This window comes from Hipposideros armiger, unplaced genomic scaffold, assembly GCF_001890085.2.
Source record: "Hipposideros armiger isolate ML-2016 unplaced genomic scaffold, ASM189008v1 scaffold_258, whole genome shotgun sequence".
NCBI lineage: Eukaryota > Metazoa > Chordata > Mammalia > Chiroptera > Hipposideridae > Hipposideros > Hipposideros armiger.
In genome coordinates, this window is record NW_017731608.1 from 307,226 (window position 1) to 332,510 (window position 25,285).

General features: G+C 49.8%; 1 protein-coding gene across 1 annotated transcript in view; it reads left to right on the forward strand.

Moving 5' to 3' along the window:
* Window positions 1-1,098: 1,098 nt before the first annotated feature.
* The window catches only part of CRY2 (cryptochrome circadian regulator 2), a 34,104-nt gene continuing 9,917 nt past the window's right edge, over window positions 1,099-25,285 (forward strand). The window contains exons 1-11 of the mRNA XM_019656480.1: window positions 1,099-1,398; window positions 9,312-9,420; window positions 11,693-11,835; window positions 13,446-13,630; window positions 15,262-15,350; window positions 21,244-21,384; window positions 22,477-22,788; window positions 23,052-23,203; window positions 23,326-23,528; window positions 23,865-23,957; window positions 25,091-25,232. Coding sequence (XP_019512025.1) covers window positions 1,184-1,398; window positions 9,312-9,420; window positions 11,693-11,835; window positions 13,446-13,630; window positions 15,262-15,350; window positions 21,244-21,384; window positions 22,477-22,788; window positions 23,052-23,203; window positions 23,326-23,528; window positions 23,865-23,957; window positions 25,091-25,230 — 1,782 coding nt within the window. The 5' untranslated portion in view covers window positions 1,099-1,183 and the 3' untranslated portion in view covers window positions 25,231-25,232. The remainder of the gene's footprint in view (window positions 1,399-9,311; window positions 9,421-11,692; window positions 11,836-13,445; window positions 13,631-15,261; window positions 15,351-21,243; window positions 21,385-22,476; window positions 22,789-23,051; window positions 23,204-23,325; window positions 23,529-23,864; window positions 23,958-25,090; window positions 25,233-25,285) is intronic.

Here is a 25,285-nt window from a genome sequence, read left to right on the forward strand (position 1 = left end):
AAACATCTTCAGCAAGGAAAGAAACCTCCCACGATCTGATTAATTTGTCTTATTTCTAAACCACTTTACACCTAAATCCCTCCTTAAATCTCTTACTCTTCCCAGCACACACTAGATTCTTTTATTCTATCCTTAGTGGAAACAAGGAGCAACTGTTTGGTATCCTCATGGCACCAGTCTTCAGAGATGCTTGTAAATAACAAGGTATATAGCTATGACGTCAAACCTCAGTTTTCATTTTTCTTAAAGATATAATAGTACATGATTACATTTCACCTCCTTAGCATTTTACAGGTTTCTTTGGTCTCGCTCCAATTTCTCCATGTCCCTTTCGAAGTGTAAAGTCCAAAAGTGGACGTTGCACTCCAGTATTGTATCTAGTGCCAGATTTACTTCCTGATTCTTGAATGTTACCTTGTTAATATATCCAAGCAATACACAATCATTCAATAAAATAGTTCATCTTTATCAACTTGATGAAGAGTTATATAGTCATTAAAACAGCAAACACAAAGACAATGACGTAGCATGCTACCTGTCTGTAAAATGAGAATAACAGCTCTTTCACTGGGGTTTATTGAATGAATGAATGCAACTGGGCTGAGTTGAGAGTAATAAATGAGACAGTATATATAAGGAATTATTACCTTGTTTGGCATATAAAATGCACTCAATAAATGGTAACTGTAATAGAATGTTGTAAATGATGTAATAGATTGAGGTATATGATGATGACGATGTTAATGACTTGGTGATGTTGGACGGTCGGTTGTCAAAGTTCCGTATGTCACTAAGTGGAGTCACAGTAACCCCCGCCAGCCCAGGCAGCTTCTTCCGGCTGCAGTCCTTGAACAGGACAAATGTAAGAGATCCGCTGTCACCCGAGACTCCGTCGGTGCCCAGATCTCCGCGGGAAGCTCCGGCTTGCGTCATCCGCCCTGCCCCGGGACGCTCCCAAGCCCGCCGACACATGGTGGGAACGTGAGGGGGCGGGGCCGGACGCTGAGCCGCCGGGCCAATCGCCCGGCGGCAGGCTCCCAGCCAATGGCAAAGACGCTCCAGGGCGTGAGGGGCAGGGCCACAGGGAGGAGCGGCGTCGTCATAGGTCATTGGGCGGGATGGGGGCGTGGCCCATGGCGCTGACAGGGGCGGAGTGGCAGTGGCCGGAGCAGTCTGGACGGTGATGGCGGCAGCTGTGGTTACCGCGGCACCAGTGACCCCGGCGCCTGAGGCCGGCATGGATGGCGCCTCCTCAGTGCACTGGTTCCGCAAGGGGCTTCGGCTCCACGACAACCCTGCGCTGCTGGCGGCAGTGCGCGGGGCGCGCTGTGTGCGCTGCGTTTACATCCTCGACCCTTGGTTCGCGGCCTCCTCCTCGGTCGGGATCAACCGATGGAGGTGAGGGGGCCCGGGGCTGGGTCGCGGGCATGGGGTGGGCAGCCTGGCCTCTTGGGCGCCTGGCGAAGAGCCTGAGTCTCTCCCCACCCAAAGGAGGGAGGTCTTGCTCCCCACCCCTCACGGCCGGAAGACCCGGTCCTGAGAGAGGTGGAGCAGGAAGATGGAGCCCGGTCTCCAGAGGGGAAAGGCCGGGACCAGGGAAGCAATTAGTCATCGTACCAATGGCCCGTATGGGCCAAGCCTCAATCTCTGACAAAGTGGTTCCGCACTGTGTGTTATACCCCTTTGGGCCACAGACATTACTGTGGGACAGAAATCATTATCTCAATTGTATAGATGAGACTTTAAGCCCTGGAGACACAAAGTTGACCTGCACAAGGTCTTGGCAGCCAGTGAGTGACAGAACAGGGACTCCTGGTCTAGGGCTCTTAGAGGAGTGCTCAAGGACTGGAGGAAAGGAGATATTGTGGTGTGAGGGCAGGGTTGGATTTCGGAGCATAGCACAGAAATGCTTGCATTCTTCAAGGAAAGAGCCCATCGCTGGGCTCCTGAAGGTCATCTCAAAGCCTCTGGTTTGTTTGAATTTGTCTTTTCACCCATCCTGGTTTCCCTACCCCAAGACTGCCCTGCTTCTGGAGGTGTCTGGAGACTCTGGCTTAGCATTAGACAAGGCCAAGTGCAGTCTTCCCTTTCTTATAAAGACCCTAATGGCACATTCAGTTAAATGTACTGTGTGTGTCCTGAGCTGGAGAGCAATACTTAACCCATTTTGGAGAATTCCCTCAGCAGCTAATGAGCTTGCTAGGGAAAAAAAAAAAAAAAAAAAAGGAAGCAAACTGTCATTTCCTTCCACCTCTTCTCATGTGAATGATTTTAAAGGACAGTTGAGCCCCTATAGATTAGATTTTTATCGACTTAAGTGGTAAGATTAGGGAGCAGCGAAGCTGTGATATCAAGGGCCCCTCTTTGATGACTCGCAGGAGATGGAGTCTGCAGGATCATGGGAAAGGATTAACAGATAGGTAGTTGATGTATTTTCTCTGTAACTAGTGTTCAAAACCAAGGAGTTTTGAGATATTGTGTACCCATCTCTCTTTAAGACGTCACTCAGCAGTCATTTGGTTTGTTTGCATTATTCTGGGGGATTTTTGCTTGTGGCCTTGTTGAACTGATGGGCAGCATTTTTCTCAGGATACAGTGGCTCTCAACACACCATTCTTTTCTCTCCAGAGTGTGTGCCCTTCCAGGATAGTGAGTGCTTCTCACAGTGGGTCTATGAAATGCCCTCTCCTGCCCCATTTATATAGCGGGAATGACTAAAGATAGTCCTGTGGAGAGCCTGCCCACACAGTTTTCAGGCTGCTCTATTGCTCTGCCTCTGCTCCACTTTCCATAGATAGGAGCTTGGGTTTGACAAACATTCTCAAATGACCATACCTAGCATGGCCATTAAACCAAGCCTCAGACTTTGCCCCTCTCCTTATGGCAGTGTGCCAATCAGAGCAGAGTCAATAGAATAGGGCTACCTGCTTGTTACATTGTCACGAAGGAGTTTCTTCTTTTACTGGGTTATGGGGGACATTGCATAGGACTGCCTACTCCTTTGTGATAGTGGAGATTAAAAATCAACAACAAAAACTGTTGTTGATTAAACTCAGATTTGCTAGGAATAAGGCGTTTATGAATTTTTGTGGGTCACCCTTTTGTGATTGTGCCTTCCAGCGAGTGAAGGAGAACAGGAATGTGGCAACTGCTGCCTGAGTCAAATCCTGAAGTCAGAGGCCATGTAGGAATGCAGATATTAATTAAGCAATTATTTAATGACTGTCTAATATCTACCAGGCACTGCACTAGGTGTTGCTAGGGATATAGCAGTGGACAAGCAGAGGTGGTGTCCAGAGCTCCCGGAGCCTACATTTTAGTGGAGGAAGACAAGTAAACAACCATAATTTAGTAGAGCTAAGTGTCATGAAATAAATAAAATAGGGGGACGGACTAGAGCAGTGGTTCTCAACCTTGCTACACGTGGGAATCGCTGAAGGATCTTTCAAAGATTCCTGGACTCCCTCCTCCAATTCTGATTTAATTGTTCTGGGTTATGGTGTGGACATCAGGGCTTTTAAAGCTCTCGTGTGCCTGCAAAGCCTGAGAAGCAATGACACCTTGGGAGATACGTTGCACTGCGTTGGCAGGAAGTCTGATTAGTTTGGGCATTCAGAAGAAACAAGTGAAATAACACAAAACAGATGGAATACGATAACTGCTCCTGGGCCTGGAAAAAGACACACTCCTACCACCCCCACCTTAGTCTTTGCTCCTGTGATCAGATCCAGGGCTGAGCTGCAGACTGTTTTATGCATGCAGTTGGGGGTTGGGAGTGATGGAGCCAGCAGTTCTTCTGCATAACTACAATATTTGTAATCTTCCGGTGGCTGTTTCTGAATGTGGGAGCAATCTGGGAGAATTGTGCTGCAGCATAACATCTTAGCTTAGCAACTACTTCAGCTGCTGCCTCTGAGAAGCCTCTCTAGAAAGGGTGGGCCCTGGGCCATCTGCAAGAGATGGGGAGAAGCAAAATCTGTGATCTCTATTACCCTCCTGCACCTCCTACATTGACTCCCACACAGCATTTTTCACAGATGAATCAGATTAAAATAACCATGAATGGCACTTCTTAAGCGTAAAAGAGGACAGAGAAAGGCAACCATGAAATATTTATATTAGCATAGGAGAAGGGCTAGCATACGCCTTGCCTTGGTGGTATTGGGAAGTTTATTAGCTAATTGCAGCTATATGAGCCTCAGAACCTTTTTTTGTCAAGCACTAGTTGGCCAAGCCCTTTGCCAAAATTTTCTCCAGCCCCACCTTCCCCAAATATGCTTCATCTGGAAGGCGGTAGTGCAGTGAGAACAAAAAAGGGGTGTGGGTGTGCGGGTGTGTGGGTGTGAGCAGCTTCTAGATTCAAAAATGGGTACTCATAATAGGCCCTTGCAGTTTTTCATTACCTTTCTCTCCCTACTGCAACTTAGATAGGCGTTGGCAACAATTCACCGCACCCTTTATTTAAATCATTTTCTCCCTGGCTCTGTGCTGCACCTGCATTCAGAAGCTTCTGGGACAGAAAGTTGGTAGAAATAAAACATCAGCCCATATCACTCAGAATTACTAAATGAAGTGAACAGTGAATGGCCCAGGATGCTTGGTGAGAACAAGTGTGTCTCTCTTCCCAGGGCTAGGAGCTAACACTGTTGGACTGTTGATGATGTGAGTAGTTGGTTCTTCCCTGGAACTCAGTCAGCAAGAAGGGGGTTGAAAATCAGTCTCCTGATAGGGAAATTTGGTTTTCTCTGAGCTGTTCACAGTGGTACCCAAGCATGTCACTTTACTGTTCTGCTGCTGAGGAAATGTTTCCATTTGCTCAGAAGGGATGAAAACCTTCATCTTTCTCTTTGAAATTTGGAAAGAATTTTTTTTTTTTAAAGATTTTATTGGGGAATTGGGGGAGGGGAACAGACAAGTTGCTGTCGTTTTGTTCTTCAGTCTAGTTGTGGAGGACGTCGCCCCACTAGCCCATGTTGGTATTATCATTGTGTTCTTCCCAGGTGAGGCAGTCGCTCGCTGACCATTGGACGGCTGCCCACGGCGGCTCTTGGCCGCTCACTGTAGCTTACGGGAGCCCACTGCAGCCTACGCCGTCGCCGGCGACTCATGGCAGCCCAGCTCCAGGTGGAGCTGTTGTTCATCTTAGGTGTAGAGGGCGCAGCGTCACTGGCCCTCATGTGGGATCCGAACTGGGGCCCTGCTGCTCAGAGCTGGCGTCCCAAGCCAGCTCCTAACCAATGTACCACTCGGCCGGCCCGGAAAGAATTTATTTTTATCTGAGTGATACTTAGAGATCATTCCCTACTATGGATTGTGCGTTTGGCTTATCCTTTTTCATGGGGGCTTAATAAGCTGTGTTACTTAGGAGAAATTAATTTCTATTACTATGCTATATAGCCCGTCTGGGCCAGCCTATAATATCATCGTCATAGTTAGATAACCTTGGCTTGAAGCAGAGAAGCTTGGTCAAGGGTGATCTGGACCCAAAAAAAGAATTAATTATCATCTTCCCTCCTCCTCTTTAACAGCAAATAAACAAAATATCCCTCCACACAGACTCTGCCGTCTCTAGAGAAGCCCTTCCTGCTTGTCTTATTCTTAACCAAAGGATCTGCCTGTCTTATTCTAAAGAGCTAGCCCTATGGCATCCTGAATTACAAAGTCCTTTCTATATTTTTGGAAATCCCAATTTGGTTTTCTCCAGTGCTGTCTGCCTCTGGTCCAGAGCACTTGTATAATTCAGTTGCATGTGTTGTCTTATCCAAAAGGTGAGCTTTAACTGCTCATATAGGACCGTGTGCTCTGAATTTTGGCCATGTGAGCTCAGCTTGGAGCTGCCAAGGGTGAGCTGCCAGCCCCAAACGCTGCCTCTTCCAGTGCCCAGACCAGTTTTCTTTAGAGTCCCCCCTTGTTCGAATACAGAGAAACTGGCCTGGCGGCGAGGAGGGCTGTAAGGGAGCACAGAAGGCCCCAGGCTCTCTGCACACGCGTTCCCCAGCGAGCATTTGTTCAGTAGCAGCACTGCTTCGAGTTCTTTTGGTGTTTTGCAAAGCTGTCGCCTGGCAGACCTCAAAGCTGGTGCCATAGCAGTGGCTTCTCTGTCACTGGCTGCCTGGGGGCTGGCGCTCCTAGGGGCTTGTTGCCTCCTGTGAGGGCCACTCTGAGGCCTCCCTTCCTGGAGGAGCCTGTCAGGGCTTGACTCAGGAGGAAAGTTAGAAGTAACAGAGCATTTCTAGAATGCCAAAGAGGAGGCAGAAACCAGGATCTTAACAGAGAGGAAGTTTAGTAGAAGTTAAAAGAGAGGAAGTTTAGTTAAATTAGAAGCAAAGAAAAGCAACTTGTAAACAGATGATAGAGGTAAAGTTCAGTTTTCTAGAACAGCGCTTCTGAAACTTGAACGTGCAAAGGAATCGTCAGAGGATCTTGCTAAAATGCAGTTTCTGCTTCTGGAGATCTGGGATGGAGCCTGAGATTCTGCATTTAAACAGGTTCCTGGGTGTCACAGCTGTGAATCCTCAGAGGAGCAAGGATCAGAGAGCAAAGGTGCTGGCGTTTGAGTTGAGCTGTGGTGCTCCCTGAGTTCTGGGCAGCACAGCCTCAGTGCTCAGGCAGTGAGTCCTGATCAAGGGGCAGTGGAGCCTGGTTCTTAAGAATGCAGACGCTGCTGACCCACACTGCCTGAGTTTTAATTCTGGCCACTTATTAGATGTATGATGTTGGGCAAATTACTTAATCTCTCAGTGCCTCAGTTTCCTCATCTGTAAAATGAGAATAGTAATAGTATCTACTTCATAGAGCTGTTTTAGAATTAAATGAGGTAATGTATATAAAACAAGTAGAATAGCGCCTCATTTGTGGTAAATGTTCGTTGTTGCTGTTATTACCCCTATTCCCATCTGTTTACTGAGTTCACAGTTGGGCCTTCTGCTCCCTGCCTCAGCTATAGACATCTCTTGTCAAAGAAGAAAAGGGCGCTCATGGGGTTATCTGAACTTCAGAGATGCTGCAAGGAACCCCTCCTTTTAGTAAATGAGGTCTAGAAATAAAGTTCTATAGAAGGCAGCTGGAACCTAGCTTTCATATGCATGTCAGCCGTATTTATAGCTTCAAATCGAAGTCTTATGCAGCCTGGTGGACTGTGGGGAAGAGGCCCCCAACATGCATGGCAAGGACATTCCTGGGAGCCGCAGATAGAGGACCCTCTGTGCTGGGCTTGTGTAATTTAAGTCGCCAGTTATCTCTAGGCATTCTGCCTGGCAGGGCCCAGGTGTCAGGTGGCATGAGGCTATTTACATGGGTCTTATTTTCCTCCTGAGAGGAGTACTGAGGTTTGGGAGCGGGTCAACACAAATGTGTCACCCGCCTCTCAGCTCTCCTTTTCTGAGGGTATGAGTTTTTCAAAAGCAGAAATTCACAGAGGAGGAGCTTTTGGTTTGCATAAAGCAGCATTCAGCGAGTCTGTCTCCCATTGCAGCCCCTTGGAGAGTCTCTGCGTGTTCTTTAGCCAGCACGATGCTTTGGGCTGAGCCCAGGACTCAGCTCGCGCTGGAATGTGGGTCTGTGGCGTTCGCCGCAGTGGGAGTGTCTCGTTGTGGACGTCAGAGACAGCAGCCAGGAATGGTTCCAGTCGGCAGCCTGCGAGCAGTTGCTGCCTCTGTAAACCTCCAGTAGTCAGGGAATGAGATGTGCTGCCGAGGAGGCACAGGGTGTCACTGGGCTCAAAATAAAATCTGGTTGTTCCCATTGTTGGCAGAGATGGGTGGGAGATGCCGAAAGGTAGATAGCAGGAGGCTGACCTGTCAGGGCTTCGTTCCTGAGGGAAAAGATCAGGATATCAGTGGATTACCTGTAGTCAGGTTTGTGTTTGTCAGAGAAAGGGACTCTAAACACAGGAGGGTCTGCAGAATCTCAGCCCCGAGAGCAGTGTTTGGCGTGCCACTAAAAGGGGAACGAAGAAGAAAACAGATTCTGACTGACCTAGGTTCCTACCCCAGCTTCGTCACTTAATAACTGTGATCTTAGGCAAATTCATTATCCTCTAGCTGTGTCTCATTTTCCTCATCTATAAAATGAGGATAATTTTTCCTTTTGTAATGTATTGAGAGAATTAAGAAGAAAACACACTTAAATGCAAAGCATATATATAATAACATTGATAACACTGGTCATCTCTGGGGAGGAGAATTAAATTCCTGAGGACACAGGGTAGGAGACTTTACTTTGTACCCTTTTGTAACTTGAACTTTGAACTACATTAATAGTTATCTGTTTAAAATGTTAATTTCACTTCATTTAAAAATAAAATATATATCATAAAATGTATTGATGGAATTTCTAAGAAAGGTGATTGTGCCTAGCTGAACCGCTAATAGATTTTTGTGGTCATATAAAAAAATTTTTTAAACCATTGAAGGCACTCAGCAAATGTCACTTCTGTTCCCTTTTCTATGGTGATCCAGCTCTGCAGCTAGGTCTCTTTAAGTACCTGGAGTCCCCCCTACCCCACCCCAACCCCCACCCCCGCAAACGCATGTACGGACATCCTATAGAGAAACACCTTCTAAGGCCTTCTCCCCCTTGGGAAGAGGACCTGGTGGCCAGAGCCCTGGAGAATGAGCCACCTGCCAAACGAAGCCCTGGGAAGTGGGGGCCCGGCCCAGGCTGTGGGGCTGTGGAGCAGACATACACGCAGCACCACACATGACTGCAGAAAGGTCCAGCGTAGGTAGGAGTTTTTAGGGTTACTGTGGCCTGTTCCTCTGCTAATAGGACCCCAGGCTTCCATCCCACATGGCTGCCCTTCTTTTTCAGATGGCTTTCTCATCCGTTGTCTCATTTGATTTTCAGCAACCTTGTGATGGGCGGATATTCACACACAGGGCCCGAGACTGAGAAGGAATAAGTGACTCGCTTCTGTCACAGAGAAATAACCAGAGTATATAAGCAGCTCATATTTAACCCAGGCTTTCTTTATGCCAGGCACTGTTTGTTTTTCATGTATTACTTGATTTTTATTTCTTAGCAATTCTGCGAGATAGGTACTAGCATCAACTCCACGTTACAGATTAGGAAAAAAAGCTAAAGTGTTTAAGTAACTACCTAGTCAACAGCTAATAAGTGGCGAAACCAGGATTTCAGTTGCTCCCCTACCATACCTCTCACGCCTAGACTAGACCCCAGGCCTCTCCAGTCCTCATACTAATCATGCTACTTATTTGGCATAAACAACGGGCCAGCTTCTCCCTGCTTTGTTAGGAAGAGGGCGACTCTTTACGATGTTACCACTAACAAGACCTGTGTGGGCCCTGCAGGTTCCTGCTTCAGTCTCTGGAAGATTTGGACACAAGTTTAAGGAAACTGAACTCCCGCCTCTTCGTAGTCCGGGGACAGCCAGCTGACGTGTTTCCGAGGCTGTTCAAGGTAAGTGTGCAGAGTCTGAGAGAAGACAGTGAGATTTTGTTCCCCAGGGCTTCCCCTCAGACTATGAATGAGATAATATTCTGACCAAGGAAATGGAAACAGCCGAGGCTAGACTGACTGCTGCTGCCGGAGAAGTTGGGAGCAAACGCCGCCTGTCAGCTTGCCAGCAGAATGGAAACTGTGTTAAGGAAAAAATTCTGTAAAACCAGTGTCTTGTTGGAAAGTTCCCAGCTCAGTCCAGACCTGGGATGTGGCAAATTATTCCACCCTGGATGCCACTGGCTTCCTTAGATGTTTCCTTGGCTCAAGCCAGCAGGATTTATTAGGGCTCTTCCTACGCCAGGAGTTTGAGGGCGAGGCTTCCTGTTTGGCAAAGGGTGTTTCCTGTCTTTTTCTTTGCTTATTGGGAAAAAATTCAGCCTTTCAGAGGGCGCTTCCCTGCTTTCCCTGGGGCAAATGATTTATCAAATCTTCATGTTGGTACCACATAGATAGACCTGTTTACTATGTCAGGTAGCCAGCCCACTTCCCCCCTCACCCCCACCCTTTATAAAGCACGTTTTAAGGCCCAATCAGAGGCAGAAGTGCTCACGGACAGAGGGCACTAAGGGGAATCCCTCCTCAGTGGCACACAGGATGGTTTTTATGCCCCTCTCCACCCAGCTTCCTTTCCTCCTCTTTCTAGGGGAAAAGACAGGAGGAAAGGTCTCCCATCAAGGCAAGCAGCTTCGTAAACACTTCATCGTTCACTTCACCTCCCTGAACCCCCACACACGTACGCGCATGTACAAAGCACACAGTAGTGATAATAGCCAACATTCATTGAGGGTTGACTCTGAGTCATGCACTGTTCTAAGAAAATGGTTTACATACATTCATTCACATACTTCTCGCAGCCCTAAGAGGTGGGTGCTGCTGTCGCTACTCTACAGATGAGGAAACAAGAACTTGCCCATGGTCATAAAGCTAGGATTCACTCAGTCTGTCATTCACTGTATATTGATTGAGTTTCTGCTATGTGCTCGGCCCCATACTAGGTACCAGGGTAATGATGAATGAGACAGCATGGTTTCAGCTCTGAGAGTTCACACATGAATGGGGACATAGGCGGGTAATGGGCAACTTCATTGCCATGTACTGTGATGGGGAAAAGGCGAGGTGCAGGAAAATCATCCTGGAGGAGAAGGTCAAGGAAGGCTTCTTGGAGAAGGTGTCCTCCACTAGCATTCTGATGATAGTTCTCAGGGTTATGAGTGTTTAACAATGTAATCAATATGAACCGCTAAGCCTGGTACTTGGCTCATAGTAAGGGCTCCACAAATGTTTAGTGCTATTGTCCCTGGACCAGGGATAAGCAGCCCTGCTCAGGACCCACACTCCAAGCAGGGCTGAGTCAGGACCACACCAGCCTGTGTGTGACAGGACATTTGCCCCAAGGGGTTCGGAGTTTTAAGGGACCATGACCAGAGACTGGTTGGAATGTGGTTTTGTGGTTTTCTTCTTGCTAGCTGCGTGCTCTAGAGCTGTCTGTGGGTTATCTATACAACCTTTCTCTGGGCCAACTGTCTTCCAGCATTGCTAGGAAATCTAGAAATTTCTGTTGGAAATGACTAACAACTTGGAAAAGAATTCCCTTCCTTTTAAACATGGGGCCCCTCTGGTTTGATTTCTCCGACCTCTGGACGAAGGGTTGCTCTTCCTTCCGCAGCTCTCTGAGAGCTGGAGCTATTAGCTCTGTTTGCCACTGGCCTCAGGAGTGTTGCTGTGGAAACCATTAGGACACTTCATATAGCACAAGCCTGCCAGGAAAACTAGGCCAGAAGTTTTGTAGGGCCGTGAAGAGCTCTGGGAAAGGCCTACTGAGCAGGAGGGAGGTGGCAATCCTATCCCTCACCAGTGAATCAGTGCCTCTTTCAGGGACTGGGGGCTTCCCCAGAGCGTTGTATTTCTAGCCTCCTGATGCATTCTCCTACCTCAGGGTCACAGCAAGTCCACAGGGCTGCCCACCTCTCTCCTGACTCCACAGAGAGACCACTGGCCTTGGGCTCCCGTGTTGCCTTGCTGTTGGCCTCACCTGAAAGGCCTGCCCTCCTTAAACCTTGTGAGCCTCAAGTTGTTTGCTTTCCAGTTCAAATCATTGTCCCTGGTTTGTTCCGTAGCCCATTCTGACAGGTCTCTAGATTTGCTCTGTTCCCTCCCAGGAAGGAGCTGAGTGCTCAGCTTCCGCCTCCTCCCTAAACAGTGTTTAGAATAACAGATTCTCTCCCCGCAGGAATGGGGGGTGACCCGCTTAACCTTTGAATATGACTCTGAGCCCTTTGGGAAAGAACGGGATGCCGCCATCATGAAGATGGCCAAGGAGGCTGGAGTGGAGGTGGTGACCGAGAACTCTCATACTCTCTATGACCTGGACAGGTAAGAGGTGGGGCCCAGGGGTCAAGCTGTCAATTCTGGGAGTTGGTGATTTGGGCCCCTGCTGAGCAGAACTTGGGGAGGTTTAGCTATAGAGCCACCTGGCACATGAGATATGGCATCTTCTAGAAGCTGGAGGAGAACGGACCAGTGTCGCAGCCTGTAGAACAGGTCACAGAGAACTTGACCCGATTTGGGTGCACAGAGGCTCCTTAGGCCCAAGGGATGGAAGCAGTGAGGATCCCCACTCAAGATCTTCATAGATCTGCCCCTGATATGCTCCAGTCCACCCACTCCTCATCCTCCCACTTCCATTCCGCTCCTCAAAAGGCTGCCCGCTGACTTCATTAGACCCTAAATGTTACCTCTCAACAGATCTCTGTTCTCATAGGCCCAGTTTCTGTACCTAGTACGAGTTCCCTGGGCTCCTCGGGCTATCTGGGTTTCCAGGCCATGCATTTAGACGTTGCTCAGGAGGCTCCAGAGATCCCTGCAGGGAGCTGATAACCACAGAGTAGCCTCCTTCCCTGGAGACTGGCCTCTGCGCTTTCAGAGAGTCTAGGAGGAAACCCTCTCCTCCCCTTCCCTGGCAGAGCTGTCACCCTCCTCCTGCTGCTGCTGCTGCTGCTGCTGCCGCCAAGCCAGCAGCCACCACTTCTCCCCGCCCCCCTCTCCCCAACGCAGTGGTGGCTGCCAGGAGGCCAGGTCACACAGCTCTGCACGTGAGCTGAGCTCTCAGGAGGAGTTGCTGGGTGTGGAGCTCCTCTTCCTGCCACGTGCCAAAGGAGGGGGGAGGTGCTGCAGGGGCGGCAGCCAACCTTACATCTCCTCTAATGGAGGAGCGCGAGAGAGACAACCGAGAAATGAACTCACCCAGCCAGCCGGTCTTGCCTTGCGCAAGCTGCTGCTTGGCCAACAAGAGCCCTGGGAATCGGCCTTCAAACCAGTTCATCCTTATATAAACAGCCTCAGTTCTCCTCCTCACTCTCCTGTATCGTCTTACCTGAGTACAGCTACGTTTCCCTTGCTCATGAAAAAAATATTTTGTGAGCTACAAAATACCCTTTAAGTATTAGTTGTTGCTATTAATAACTCCAGGCCCAGCTGCTGACACAAGGAGGAGAGGCTGTTCTCCACCTCTCTGTTCTAGGAAATAGAGGCCACAAAGGGAATGATTTTCCCTCAAAGGAACACATTCGCAGCCCTCATCAAAGAACTTCAGAAGGCAGAGGAAGGCCCACAGGGATCCCCATGGCGTGGAGAGTCAGGCCCGATACCAAGAAGGCTAGTGGGATTCTTCCATGATTAGAGAGAGCTGGTCAGCCTGTGTTTAGGCAGCTCCACATCAGCACCAGGAAATTGAGTGCCATCTTTGGCCCTGCCTTGCTCCATTGCCTGAGGCACCTGCTCCAGCTCCCTGGGCTTCATTGTCCCTCTCAGCAAAACGGAGATGCAGCCTCCCTTGCCCCTCCTTTCCATTTAGGGGCGGGACCTGTGAGCAGATGAGGAAAGGTACCCTCCAAGTCTTCAGAGTCTGGGCTGTTTTCTGGGTGAGCAGGGATCCAAAATGAAGGGCCTTGTGAGTGACATTAGGTGTGCTTTGGAATCCCCAGGATCATCGAGCTAAATGGGCAGAAGCCGCCCCTTACCTACAAGCGCTTTCAGGCCATCATCAGCCGCATGGAGCTGCCCAAGAAGCCCATGGGCTCTGTGACCAGCCAGCAGATGGAGAGCTGCAGGGCCGAGATCCAAGAGAACCACGATGAAACCTATGGCGTGCCCTCCCTAGAGGAGCTGGGTGCGTACTTCCGGCCCCAAGCCTCTTACGCTGGCACCTCCTTTTTTGTAAAATAGCTTATTGGCTTTTTCTCCTTGGTCAAAGTAACGCATGTTATTATAGACAATTTAGAAAATACAGAGAAATGGAAGTGGAAATAACAACCACTATCACCCACCACCCAGAGATAACCACTGTTAATTTTGGAGTATGTCCTTCTGCTCTCTTTTCTGTTTGTACTCATGTATGTAATTTTATGTTTCTAGCTCATGCCTCCATTTTTGTGCTTTTCCCTCTCAGATGATATAGGCACAGTCTGGTGCTGGCATCCTTGGGTTTCTCAATACCAAGATAACTGGTATTGTTTCTGTCGACGGGGGGAGTTCTGTCAGCTGCTCCTCTTTCCCGTCCTCCTCCCACCCTCATTTTTTTTTGTTTTGTTTTTTTAAAGATTTTTATTGGGGAATTAGGGGATGGGAACAGTGCTGGGGAATTGGGGGAAGGGGAACAGACAAGTTGCTGTCATTTTGTTCTTCAGTCTAGTTGTGGAGGACATTGCTTTCCTGGCCCAATTTGGCACCATCATTGTGCTCTTCCTGGGCGAGGCAGATCAGTCGCCGGCTTCTGGACGGCCGCTCACGGCGGCTGCTGGCTTCTCACGCCGGCTGCTGGCTACACATGGTAGCCTATGGCAACCCACTGCCACAGGGGCTGCAGCCTACGCCGTCACCGGCGACTCATGGAAGCCCAGCTCCAGGTTGAGCTGTTGTTCAGCATCTTAGCTGTGGAGGGCAGTGTCACTGGCCCTCATATGTGGGATCCGAACCGGGGTCCTCTGACGTCCCAGGCCAGCTCTTAACCAACACACCACTTGGCCGGCCCTGTTTTTCTTTTTTGTTTGTTTGTCTTTTTAACTTTATTGGGGAACAGTGTTTTTTCAGGGAACAATGTATGTTTTTTCCAGGACCCATCCGCTCCAAGTCAAGTTATTGTCCTTCAGTCTTAGCTGTGGAGGGCGCAGCTCAGCTCTAAGTCCAGCCGCCATTTTCAATCTAGTTGTGGGAGGCACAGCCCATCATCCCATGCGGGAATCGAACTGACAACCTTATTGTTAAGAGCACGTGCTCTAACCAACTGAACCATCCGGCCGCCTCCTGGCAGCTCAGCTGCAGCTCAGCTAAAGTTGTTGTTTTCAATCTAGTTGTAGAGGGCACAACTCACTGGCTCATGTGGGAATCAAATTGGCAATCCTGTTGCTCAAAGCATGCACTCTAACCAACTGGGCCACCTGGCCACTCCCCACCCCCATTTTTTGACCTGAACAAAGTTAACTTTTCTCATCTGAAAACCACAGTTATTGCTGGCTAACCTGAAAGAGTGAGCAGCAGTCCAGGATTGTTCTCATCTGCCTGGGAGGAGAAGTGGCTGGGATGGGGAAGTGAGGGGAAAGGAGAGAAAAGTCATACTGGGAAGAGAACTGGAATAACCTAGAAAACACTGGAAGTTAAGGGTTATCTCAGCCTCAGTAGCACTAAGAACACCACGGTTCAGTTCTCACAAAGCTCAAAGAACAGACCAATGTGTCAGGACTTGCTGACTTAGCGCTGGAAAGGCCTGACCTTCAAACCTGGGATGTGCTCCTTCTCTTGCAGGGTTCCCCACTGAGGGACTTGGCCCAGCTGTTTGGCAAGGAGGAGAGACAGAAGCTCTGGCCCGCCTGGATAAGCACTTGGAACGGAAGGTATGGACCCCCTTTCTGAGACAAGAAGCTCAGATGTGGGCACCCATGCAATGGCGGATATAGGGTCAGGTTCATGTCCCTTGGTGCCTCTTAGCTCAGAGTGGTTGAAAAACGAAAAATCTTCCTGATGGCCGTAACAACAACAGCAATAATAGCAGCTGCCGTTTAGTGAGTGCTGACCACATGCTGGTCACTGGGCTGAGTGGATCTGGGTTGCATACCTGCTTGCATTAGTTCCTTTGATCTTGCCAACAGCCCTACAAAGTAGGTATTAAGCTTTCCATTTTGCAGATTAGGAAATCAAGGCTTAGAGAGGTTACTTCACTTGCCTAAGGTCACATAGTACTAGAGTGAGATCTTGCTTTATATGATTCTAAAACTTATGCTAGATTGCTTTTCTTTTATCTGTGGGCATGTTGCCCCTACTAAAAGGTTATCTGATCAGTAAAGTCCATAAGATTCATTGTTTTGTGTTTATGTGTCCCCCTACCTTTTGCTGAGTCCCCTCCAAGGCATTGATTTCCATTTGCTTGGACTCGGAGAACAAATGGCTCGCCTCCCTGTGAAGTGGGAATTGGTAAGGGGAAAGAAAGAGGCAGAGGCACACGGCACTTGGCCTTCACCACTCTGGGACTAGAGGAGCAGAGAAGGTTTTCAGGACTGAGAACAGTCAGCTCCTAGTTTCCTATGCCCTGCAGCTAGTTTATAGACTTGGTCCCTAAAATCACAACTCTTTGTATTCCTGCTCAGATGACTAGGCACTTGGCCCATCAGCTAGGTGATAACAAAGGAACAGTGGAAAAAGGAGGCTAAGGCAGGCCTGCTGCGAGGAATGCTTTCCAGCCCTGGGGGAACCGTGGGCCCAGCCTCCCTGAGGCCAGCGGCCCTGATGGCTGTTGCCATCACCAGAGCAGAAAGCAAGATCTACTGACTTAAAAGGATGAGAACTGATACCCAAAGGCTATGGGGAACCAGCTATCTCTGTCCCCATCAGGAGCTTTACCCAGAGATTCTTGGGATCAGTTTGGAGACAAAGGCAGGGCCAAGGAGGCAGAAGGGTGAAGATGACAAATGGAGTGGCAGGAATAGGTAAGACTTAAGAGCGCAGAGACATAACTTAGGGCCTGTGGGTTATTATTGCCTCAAAAGCATTTTGTAGAGGAATGCCCCTTTGGTCATCAAGTCTGGGGCTCCTTTTCCACACTTGCCTGAAGGGCCTCTTCTGTCATGGGGCCTGATGTCAGGATCTTTCAGCCTCTGGTGGCCAGAGAAAACGCTGAGTCCTACACATCTGGGAGAACAAAGGGTGCCTGATGGACAGGAGTTCAACCGGATGTCAGGAGGTTTATGTTAACTTCTTCAGCTGTCCAAATCTGCAGTGAGCATCTACTCATGTCGATGGTCTAGCCACTAGAAAGACTGCACAACAAGACAGGCATGGAGCCTGTCCCCAGAGTCTGTTGGAGATCATTGACGTGAAACAAGGAGTTACAATGTGTTAAGGGTTAGGAAAGGAGTGGCTCAGAGGATTATGGGAGCAAAAAATAAAAGGGTTTTATTAAGCAGCTCTTGTTTACAACTTGGCTTTTGAAAAAAGAATTTTTTAACTCACACAACCAAGAGTCCAAGGGGCAGCCTTTAGGTACAGCTGGATCTAGATGTCCAAATAATGCTGCTAGGAATACATTCTCCATCTCTCAGCTCTGCTTTCCTCTGTATTATTTCATTCTCAGTCCTTGAGTAGTGGCAAAGGTGGTCACCAGCAGCTTGTTTTCAACCTGTTTAGCAACACCAAAGGAAGGAAGTTGTGTGCCTCTTTACCAAAAGCTCCAGAAAATGCCCTGAGGAGTGTTTTCACTGGCCAGGCTTGGGGCATGTGACTGTTCCTGACTCAGTCACTATGGCTGGGAAAGGGGTGCTTTCCCTGACCAGACTCACATCATGAGCTCACTCCCAGAGTCAGGAGGCTGACTCAGCTCCACTTTGTCCTTTTGGTCTGAGATTAGGGAAGGCTGGGTCACCCCAAGAAAATTAGGTGCTGTTACCAAAAAGGAAAGCAAACTGCGTGATATTTACCACTGGGCTACCCAATAGTAGATAAGAACAAGCTATAATAGTATCCCTATTATCAAATGGAAAAGGAATGATGGAATTAGAACACCACCACTTTACAGCCCCACTGATGACACATTATGCATTAATGACTGCTGACCTCATAATGAGAGAAAATCAGGCATTGTGTTTCCCCTATAGTCTTGCCAAAGAGATAAACCTGAGTCCAGTCTGGTCTGGTGCCAGCCTCCACCTTGCAGGCAGTACCCAGGACAGTGGGACGTGTCGAGCCACACCATGAGTGTGCAATCAGCAAAATCCGGACTGCGGGAATCAATGCAAATCGGATGGCCTAGGTTCTTCCGCAGAAAAGCTGAAAGGAAAAGCAAGAAATAACAGTAAATGTGTAGAGTAAAATAAACTTAAATAACATCAGTTACTTAAATGGCCAAGGCTAAATTGTGATGCTGGGGGATGCACATTTGAATAAAAAAAATAATAAACACTTAAAAATACAAGAAATAACTGTGATAAAGCCCTCCCTTCCAAATAGGCTTTGCAAAAATAGAAAAATGTAAACATTTTTAAATGCAAGGAAGTGTTTATTATAGAAGTTGGGTGAGGGGACCGTGATGGGAATAAGCATTTAGATGGGCTTCTGGGGTGGCCAATGAAGCTCTGATTCTTGGTGGTGGCTGCACAGGTGTTTGCCATAGAATAAGAATAATTCTTAAAGCCACACGTCTGTGTCGTTTCTGCACCTGAATTTCACTTCAGATTTTCAAAGCAAGGTGGGTAAGATGGATAAAGCAGGCAAATACACCTCGTTTCGGTTAGAGGTACATAACCTAATACCTGAGGGCTCTCCTGCTGAGAAAGTGGCCTTTAGGTTGAGACTTGAAGGAAGAGTCCAAATTAACCAAGAGATGGTGAGTAGAAAGGAAGATAGTGTTCCAGGCCAAAGGAGCTGCATGTGCAAAGACTAGTAAAAACATGGTGCTTAGAAGAGTGATGAGAGATGAAGCCGAAAGATGGGCCCACCCAGACTGTGGGGTGCTTGTAAGCTAGGTCTAAGATTTGGGACTCTATCCTAAATCCTATCCTAATCTATCCTAAGGGACAGGCTTTTTATTTGGACATTTAAAATATACCCAAAAGTAGAGAATAGAATAATGAAGCCACTTACACTCATCACCAGTTTCAATAATTTTTTCCAGTTTTATTGAGATATAATTAACATATAGCATTTATTAGTTTAAGGTGCACAACATAATGATTTACTATATGTGTATACAGTTTACCCTTGAACAAGTGGGGGAAAGGGACCCTGATCCCTGTGCAATTGAAAATCTGCATATAATTTTTGACCCTCAAAAAGCTTAAGTTGGGAAAGGCATTATTTTATTTTATTTTTTAATTTTGTTTAAAGATTTTATTGGGGAAGGGGAACAGCCAAGTTGTTCTTCAATCTTAGTTGTGGAGGGCACAGCTAGCTCAGCTCCAAGTCCTATCACCATCCGACCGCTCACGGCCGCTCAGCTCAAGATTCCGTGTTCAATCTTAGTTGCGGGTGGGTGTAGCCCACCATCTCATGTGGGAGTCGAACCGGCAACCTTATTGTTAGGAGCATGTGCTCTCACCAGCTGAGCCATCCTGCCACCTGTTGGCAGCTCACTGGCCCATGTGGGAATCGAACTGGCGACCCTGTTGCTCAGAGCTCGCACTCTTAACCAACTGAGCCACTTGGCCAGCCCCAGGGACAGGCATTTTAAATAATCATTCTGCTCCCAGTGTGGAGACTAGATTACAGGGGGACAGGAATAGATGTCGGAAGCTGTTGGGGGCTGTGACAGGAGGCTGTCACAGTTGACCAGTCTAGATAAGATCTTAGCCTGAACCAGGTTGGTAGCAATAGAGAATGGAAAGAAAGGGACAGATTTGAGAAATATTTGGACAGTAGAATTGACAGGATTTGGCAAGGGGAAAGTCAAAGCCTTTTGGCTTGGGCACCTGGGTGGATGACAGTGCACTTTCTGAGATAGGGAATGCCAGTGGAAGAGTGGTTTAAAGAAAAGAGCCTGTTACACTTGAGGTGCCTGAAAGGCAGTCAGGCAGAGATCTCTGGCAGGGAGCTGAATGGAGTGATCTGGGAGTTCAGGTGAGCCATCTGGGCTAAGGCACAGACATGGTGATCATCTACAGAGACAGTCGTAGGAGCCACAGGACTGCTCACCCAGGAACACAGTTGAGTAGAAGACCTAGGACAGAGCCCTGGGATGCCAACATTTAAGGGGTCAGGATGGGTGTTGGAGTTGGTGAAACATCAAGAGTAGCCAGCCAGCTGGGAGCCAGCCAGGAGCATGTGAAGTCCAGAGGCTAATGGAACGGAGGACATGGATAGGGGTGCAGTCAGGAGGGTGAGGTGCTGCTGAGAGGTTCTGAGATACAAGGACAGAAAATGCCTGCAGGATTCAGTGGCATGGAAATCACAGTGACGGTGGTGGCAGCCAGCGTGTTGGGAATGGTGAAGACTGAAGCCAGAGTAGGGTAGGCTAGAAAGTGGAGGTGGGCGTGGGAAAATGGAGAGGCTGGCTCTGCAGGGAAGAAAGAGGACCCAAGGGTTAAGGGAAGCTTTTATTTTTGTTTTGTTTGCAAAGAAACGAGATCCTTTTCCCAGTGTTCTTGGAGTGGAAACTGAAGAGAGAGAGAGAGATGGAATGTGCGAGAGAAGGAAGAGGAGAGGGCTCTAGAGCCCGGTGGAGGCCTTGGCCTTGGGCAGGGTCACAGGAAGGGGAGGGAGTAGGTGTGGGTGCAGGCATCTTCATAGATTTGGTGCCTAAAAACATTTCCCACCTGATGGCTTCTGTCTCCTTATCATAAGGAAGGAAGGTCATCTGCGAAGGGTGGTGGGGAAGCGTGGAGTAGGAGGTCTAAGGAGAGTGTGACGTTTGTGAACTAGTCATCATGAAGGGACAGAGGGTGTTAGGAGTTGAGAAAGAGAACAGTTATTAGATGTGGTGGGAAAAGACTGGAATCTAAAGTCAGAAGCTAAGTTCCTCCCAGCCCTGCCTCTTACCATCTCTGTAACCCCGAGGGGTCGTATAACCCTTTGAGCTTCATTTTGTCATTTTCGAAAGGAGATAATGACAAATGCTGCCTCAGAGGATTGTTAAGATCAAATGAGAGAACATGTGTAACAGTGAGTTGTGAAGTAAAGCACAACGTTAGCGGCAAGTCATGGTAAAAACAAGACCAATAATACTATATGATAAATGGCTCCAGAAATGAATGACTTCGTGGGGCCCCAGGAATGGGTTGGGAGTCCCTCCTTTTGCAGCCACCTGAACAATGGCGCGAAGTCCCTGGGTAGCCAGGATTCGGCAGCAGCCTCAGGGGCTCTGTGATGAGAGCAGGACTGAGATAGGGATTTTTTTTTTTTCTGTGAAATAGAAGCCTTTTTCCCTTTCTTCTGTATAATCACAGACCATTCAGTGCTTACAGAATGCTTTCATGTCATTTTGTTTAATCCCCGGGAGGTGGGAAATTTTGTTCTCATTTAATAGGTAAGTAGCCAAGGGACTAAATAACTTCTTCACCATCAAACCACAAGTTCAATAGCAGAGTCAGGACAAGAATGTGGGCCTCATTGTTTGGTCTAATGGGGGTTCCATTGAAAATCTTGCTGCATGAAGGAGTGAAGTGAGCAGGGTTCGGGTCCTGGCTCCCCGGCTTTCTGTTCTGTGACCTTAGCACGTTCCTTAGCCACCTGGTGCCTCAGTTTTTTTCTCTGTGACATCCAGGCCTCTCCTTTCTTCACCTTCTGCCTTCTCTTTCGCTGCAGGCCTGGGTTGCCAACTATGAGAGACCCCGAATGAACGCCAACTCCCTGCTGGCCAGTCCCACGGGCCTCAGCCCCTACCTGCGCTTCGGCTGCCTCTCCTGCCGCCTCTTCTACTACCGCCTGTGGGACCTGTATAAAAAGGTGAGGCCACCGTGAGGGCGGCACGCCCCGCCCCCAGCTGCAGCCAAGGGGACCAGGGCCCTCTGGGCCACTCATTCACCCTGAAAGAGGCCTCCTGTCTGGCCTTGGGAGTGGGGACTAGGCCGTGGGTCCTGGAGGTACTTTAGTGGGTATATAGCCAGAGAAGGTGGGGAAGAGTCCTCATCCAGAAGCTGGCAGAGCTGAGCACAGCCCAAATGCTGATCTACATAAAATCCGGGTTATTAAGTAGAACAGGACAGGCAGAAAAGCCGACCTCAGCCTGTGCCCTGGAGGTGACAGACCTACTGGCAGCCGGTGGAAGGAGAGGAGCGCTCGGTGGGGGGCAGGGAGGGTGAGGCTGGAGAGCACAGCGGCCCTCTATGGGGCAGTGTCCACAGCATTGGAAGGGGGACTCCAGGAGTGGCTGCATGCAGGGCTGTGCCATACAGACCACGGGCAGATATCCCTGTGGTAACGCCCCCACCCCCTGACAGAGAGAGGGCGACACAATACCTCTTCCTGTATCTGTGTTGTTTCACATTTCCCTGCCCTTGCCAATATCAGGATCTGTGGCATGGGGTGGCTTTGCCAGTTTGGTGAGTAATTTTGTGATTTTAGGCAAATCAGTATTTGCCTGAAGGTCTGATCTCTTAATTCTGTCATGGCCCTAGATCCAGGCCGTTGTGTGTAACTTATGTAACCAGAATTTAAAGTGAGCATTTTTTACGTGTAATGATGGGGAAAATCCCTTTCACATTCTAGAAAGTGGAGCCAAACAAGGACCCTTGAGGAGAAGGATCATGACCCAACCTGGGGAGTTTGGTTCCCAGCAGTGACATCCCTTTCCACTGCCCACCTCCCTACAGCCACTGTCATTGCTCAGAGCAGGGCACAGCCGGGGCCTGGGGGCTCAGCCTGCAGACACGCCGTTTCCCTTCTTCTCGGGGCAGTCCCTCCACATGTCTAAGGGCTTTGGAGCCACCAGGTTCATGGCATCTCCACAGCTCCACATCCCTTTGTGGGAGGGGCCCGAGTGACATGGTCCTGAGAGTTGGGTGAGCGTTTATATCCACATGCTCCTCCCATCCCCAGGTGAAACGGAACAGCACACCTCCCCTCTCCTTGTTTGGGCAACTCCTGTGGCGAGAGTTTTTCTACACGGCAGCCACCAACAACCCCAGGTTTGACCGCATGGAGGGGAACCCCATCTGCATCCAGATCCCCTGGGACCGCAATCCCGAGGCCTTGGCCAAGTGGGCCGAGGGCAAGACAGGCTTCCCTTGGATTGACGCCATCATGACCCAGCTGAGGCAGGAGGGCTGGATCCACCATCTGGCCCGGCACGCCGTGGCCTGCTTCCTCACCCGCGGGGACCTCTGGGTCAGCTGGGAGAGCGGGGTCCGGGTGAGTGCTGTCTCAGAGGGAAGCTGGCCTGTACCCTCTTGTCAGGCCTGGCCGTGGGCAGCGCCCTCTAGGCTGGGGGGTGGGGTGGGATCCCTGGGTCCAGGAGATCCCCTCCAAATCCTCCTTGTGGGCTCAGAGGGCATAGATGGGGATTTCCAGCAGAAGAGCTTTGGCTCTTTTCTCCACAGGGAGTGTTGTGACTTGGGGGAGAGTCATGGCAGCAGGTCCCCAAGTAGGCTGATTGTCTCACCCTCCCCATCTAGGTATTTGATGAGCTGCTCCTGGATGCAGATTTCAGCGTGAATGCGGGCAGCTGGATGTGGCTGTCCTGCAGCGCTTTCTTCCAGCAGTTCTTCCATTGCTACTGCCCTGTGGGCTTTGGCCGCCGCACGGACCCCAGTGGCGACTACATCAGGTAAGTGTCCAGACCAGGCTCTGGCTTCGGGCCACTGTGGCCTCCTCCTGGGATGGTATACCCTTAGCCCTTTAAAGGAGGGTCCCAGTGTGCTGATGGGTTGTCTGTTGTGTGTGTTTCAGGCGATACCTGCCCAAATTGAAAGGGTTTCCCTCTCGATACATCTATGAGCCCTGGAATGCCCCCGAATCAATTCAGAAGGCAGCCAAGTGCATCATTGGTGTGGACTACCCACGGCCCATCGTCAACCACGCCGAGACCAGCCGGCTCAACATTGAGCGAATGAAGCAGATTTACCAGCAGCTCTCTCGATACCGGGGACTCTGTAAGAAGCTACCACTCCCCTGCCATCCCCTAGCTCACTGAAAGGAAGGGCAGCACCTGCGGGCCCAGAGGGCGTAGATGGGGACTTCCAGATACTTGCAAAGGGAGAGTGAGTGCTAACTTCCAGGCTGTTAGGTTGACCTGACCTCCCATAACACGGGACACTGCAAGCTGGGCTGGATCGGGCCTCTGAGTAGGTGTGGCCAGTGGGAAGAGATGGAACCTCACTGTCACGGCCCATCATCCCCGCACCACCACCACCTTGTCTTCACCTGCCCTGCAGCTCACTATAGTCCTGGGAGAGTAAATCCTGATTACCCCCCTGCCTTTTTCCTAGGTCTGCTGGCGTCTGTCCCTTCCTGTATGGAAGACCTCAGCAACCCGGTGGTAGAGCCCAGCTCGAGTCAGACTGGGAACATGAGCAGTGCAGGTGAGTAGCAGCTGGCCTGCCATGGCCTGTGCCCATCCCAAGGGCACAGCAGAACTACCACCACTTTTCGTCACTGAAGGCTGAGAACAAAGCCCCGATGGAGCTTATATTCCACCTGATAGAGAAAGGTAGCAAAGGAGCCCTGCAGATCTTTTCAGATAACAATGCTTTTGGGAAAACAAACTGGAGTGACCTGATAAGAGAGAGGCTGGGGAAAGGAGGTTACTTTGGATTACTTTAGGTTGCGGTAGTCAGGGAACGCCTCTCTGAGAAGGGACCCAAGGAGTGAGCAGAGCCAGCCTTCCCAAGAACTGTGGGGAGAGCACTCCCAGCAAAGGGAAAAGCAAGAAAAGCCCCAGAGACGGGCATGAGCTAAGCCCATTCAGGAAGCGCAGGGAGGGTGGCCAGTGTGTCTGGCGTGTCCGAGAGAGGAGCTAGGATGAGAGAGACGAGGACGAGATAGAGCAGGAGCAGCGTGGCGGAGGCTCGCTGTCCACGAGGATTCAGAGAAGGCACTGACGGGTGGTCAGCAGGGCGGAGGCGTGATCTGAGTCATGTTTTCCAAAGCTACTCTGCCAGCTGTGTGGAGGGGACAGTATGGGCAAGAGAGTACAGGGAGGTCAGCGGGGGGGTGACTGCAGATGGCAGGCAGGCAATGGCAGCACGGCCTGGGTGCTGGCCGGAAGGAGGGGGAAGTAGACAGATTTGCTGCATTCTCAGCCTCCTCCCTACGGCTCTGGGGTCAGTAAGGTGAGACTGGCAAGAACTCCGGGGGTTCTAGTTTTCCCAGGGAGGCCGGCTTCGCAGTTGAGGGTGCTGCTTGTTCCGACTTCAGGAGGCCCAGCCAGGGTTGCAGGAGGAATGCCTGACCTTCAGAGCTAGGACAGCAGACAGGCCCGTGGGATTTGGCGCCCAAAAGCTGGCCCTGATGCCAGCAGGCCTGGTCGTGCTCTTCTTGGACATTTCCAGGCAGGGTCACTGCTGAAAGGAAGGCGGGGGGCAGGTCTGAGGAGCTGCATGCAGGCGTGGGATTGTTGAACAGGCTCCCTGCCCCCTAAAGAGCTGCTGCTGCACCTTGCGGGTCACGCTGGCGCTCTGCAGTCTGTGTGACACTTTGTCCTGCTTCCCTACAGGCCCAAGACCACTACCCAGTGGCCCAGCGTCCCCCAAACGCAAACTGGAAGCAGCCGAGGAGCCACCTGGTGAAGAACTCAGCAAACGGGTCAGGGTGGCAGAGTTGCCCGCCCCAGAGCTGCCGAGCAGGGATGTGTGAGAGTGAGTGACAGCAGCTTCGATTCAGCTCCGGGGGGGAAGGTGGGAGAGAGGTG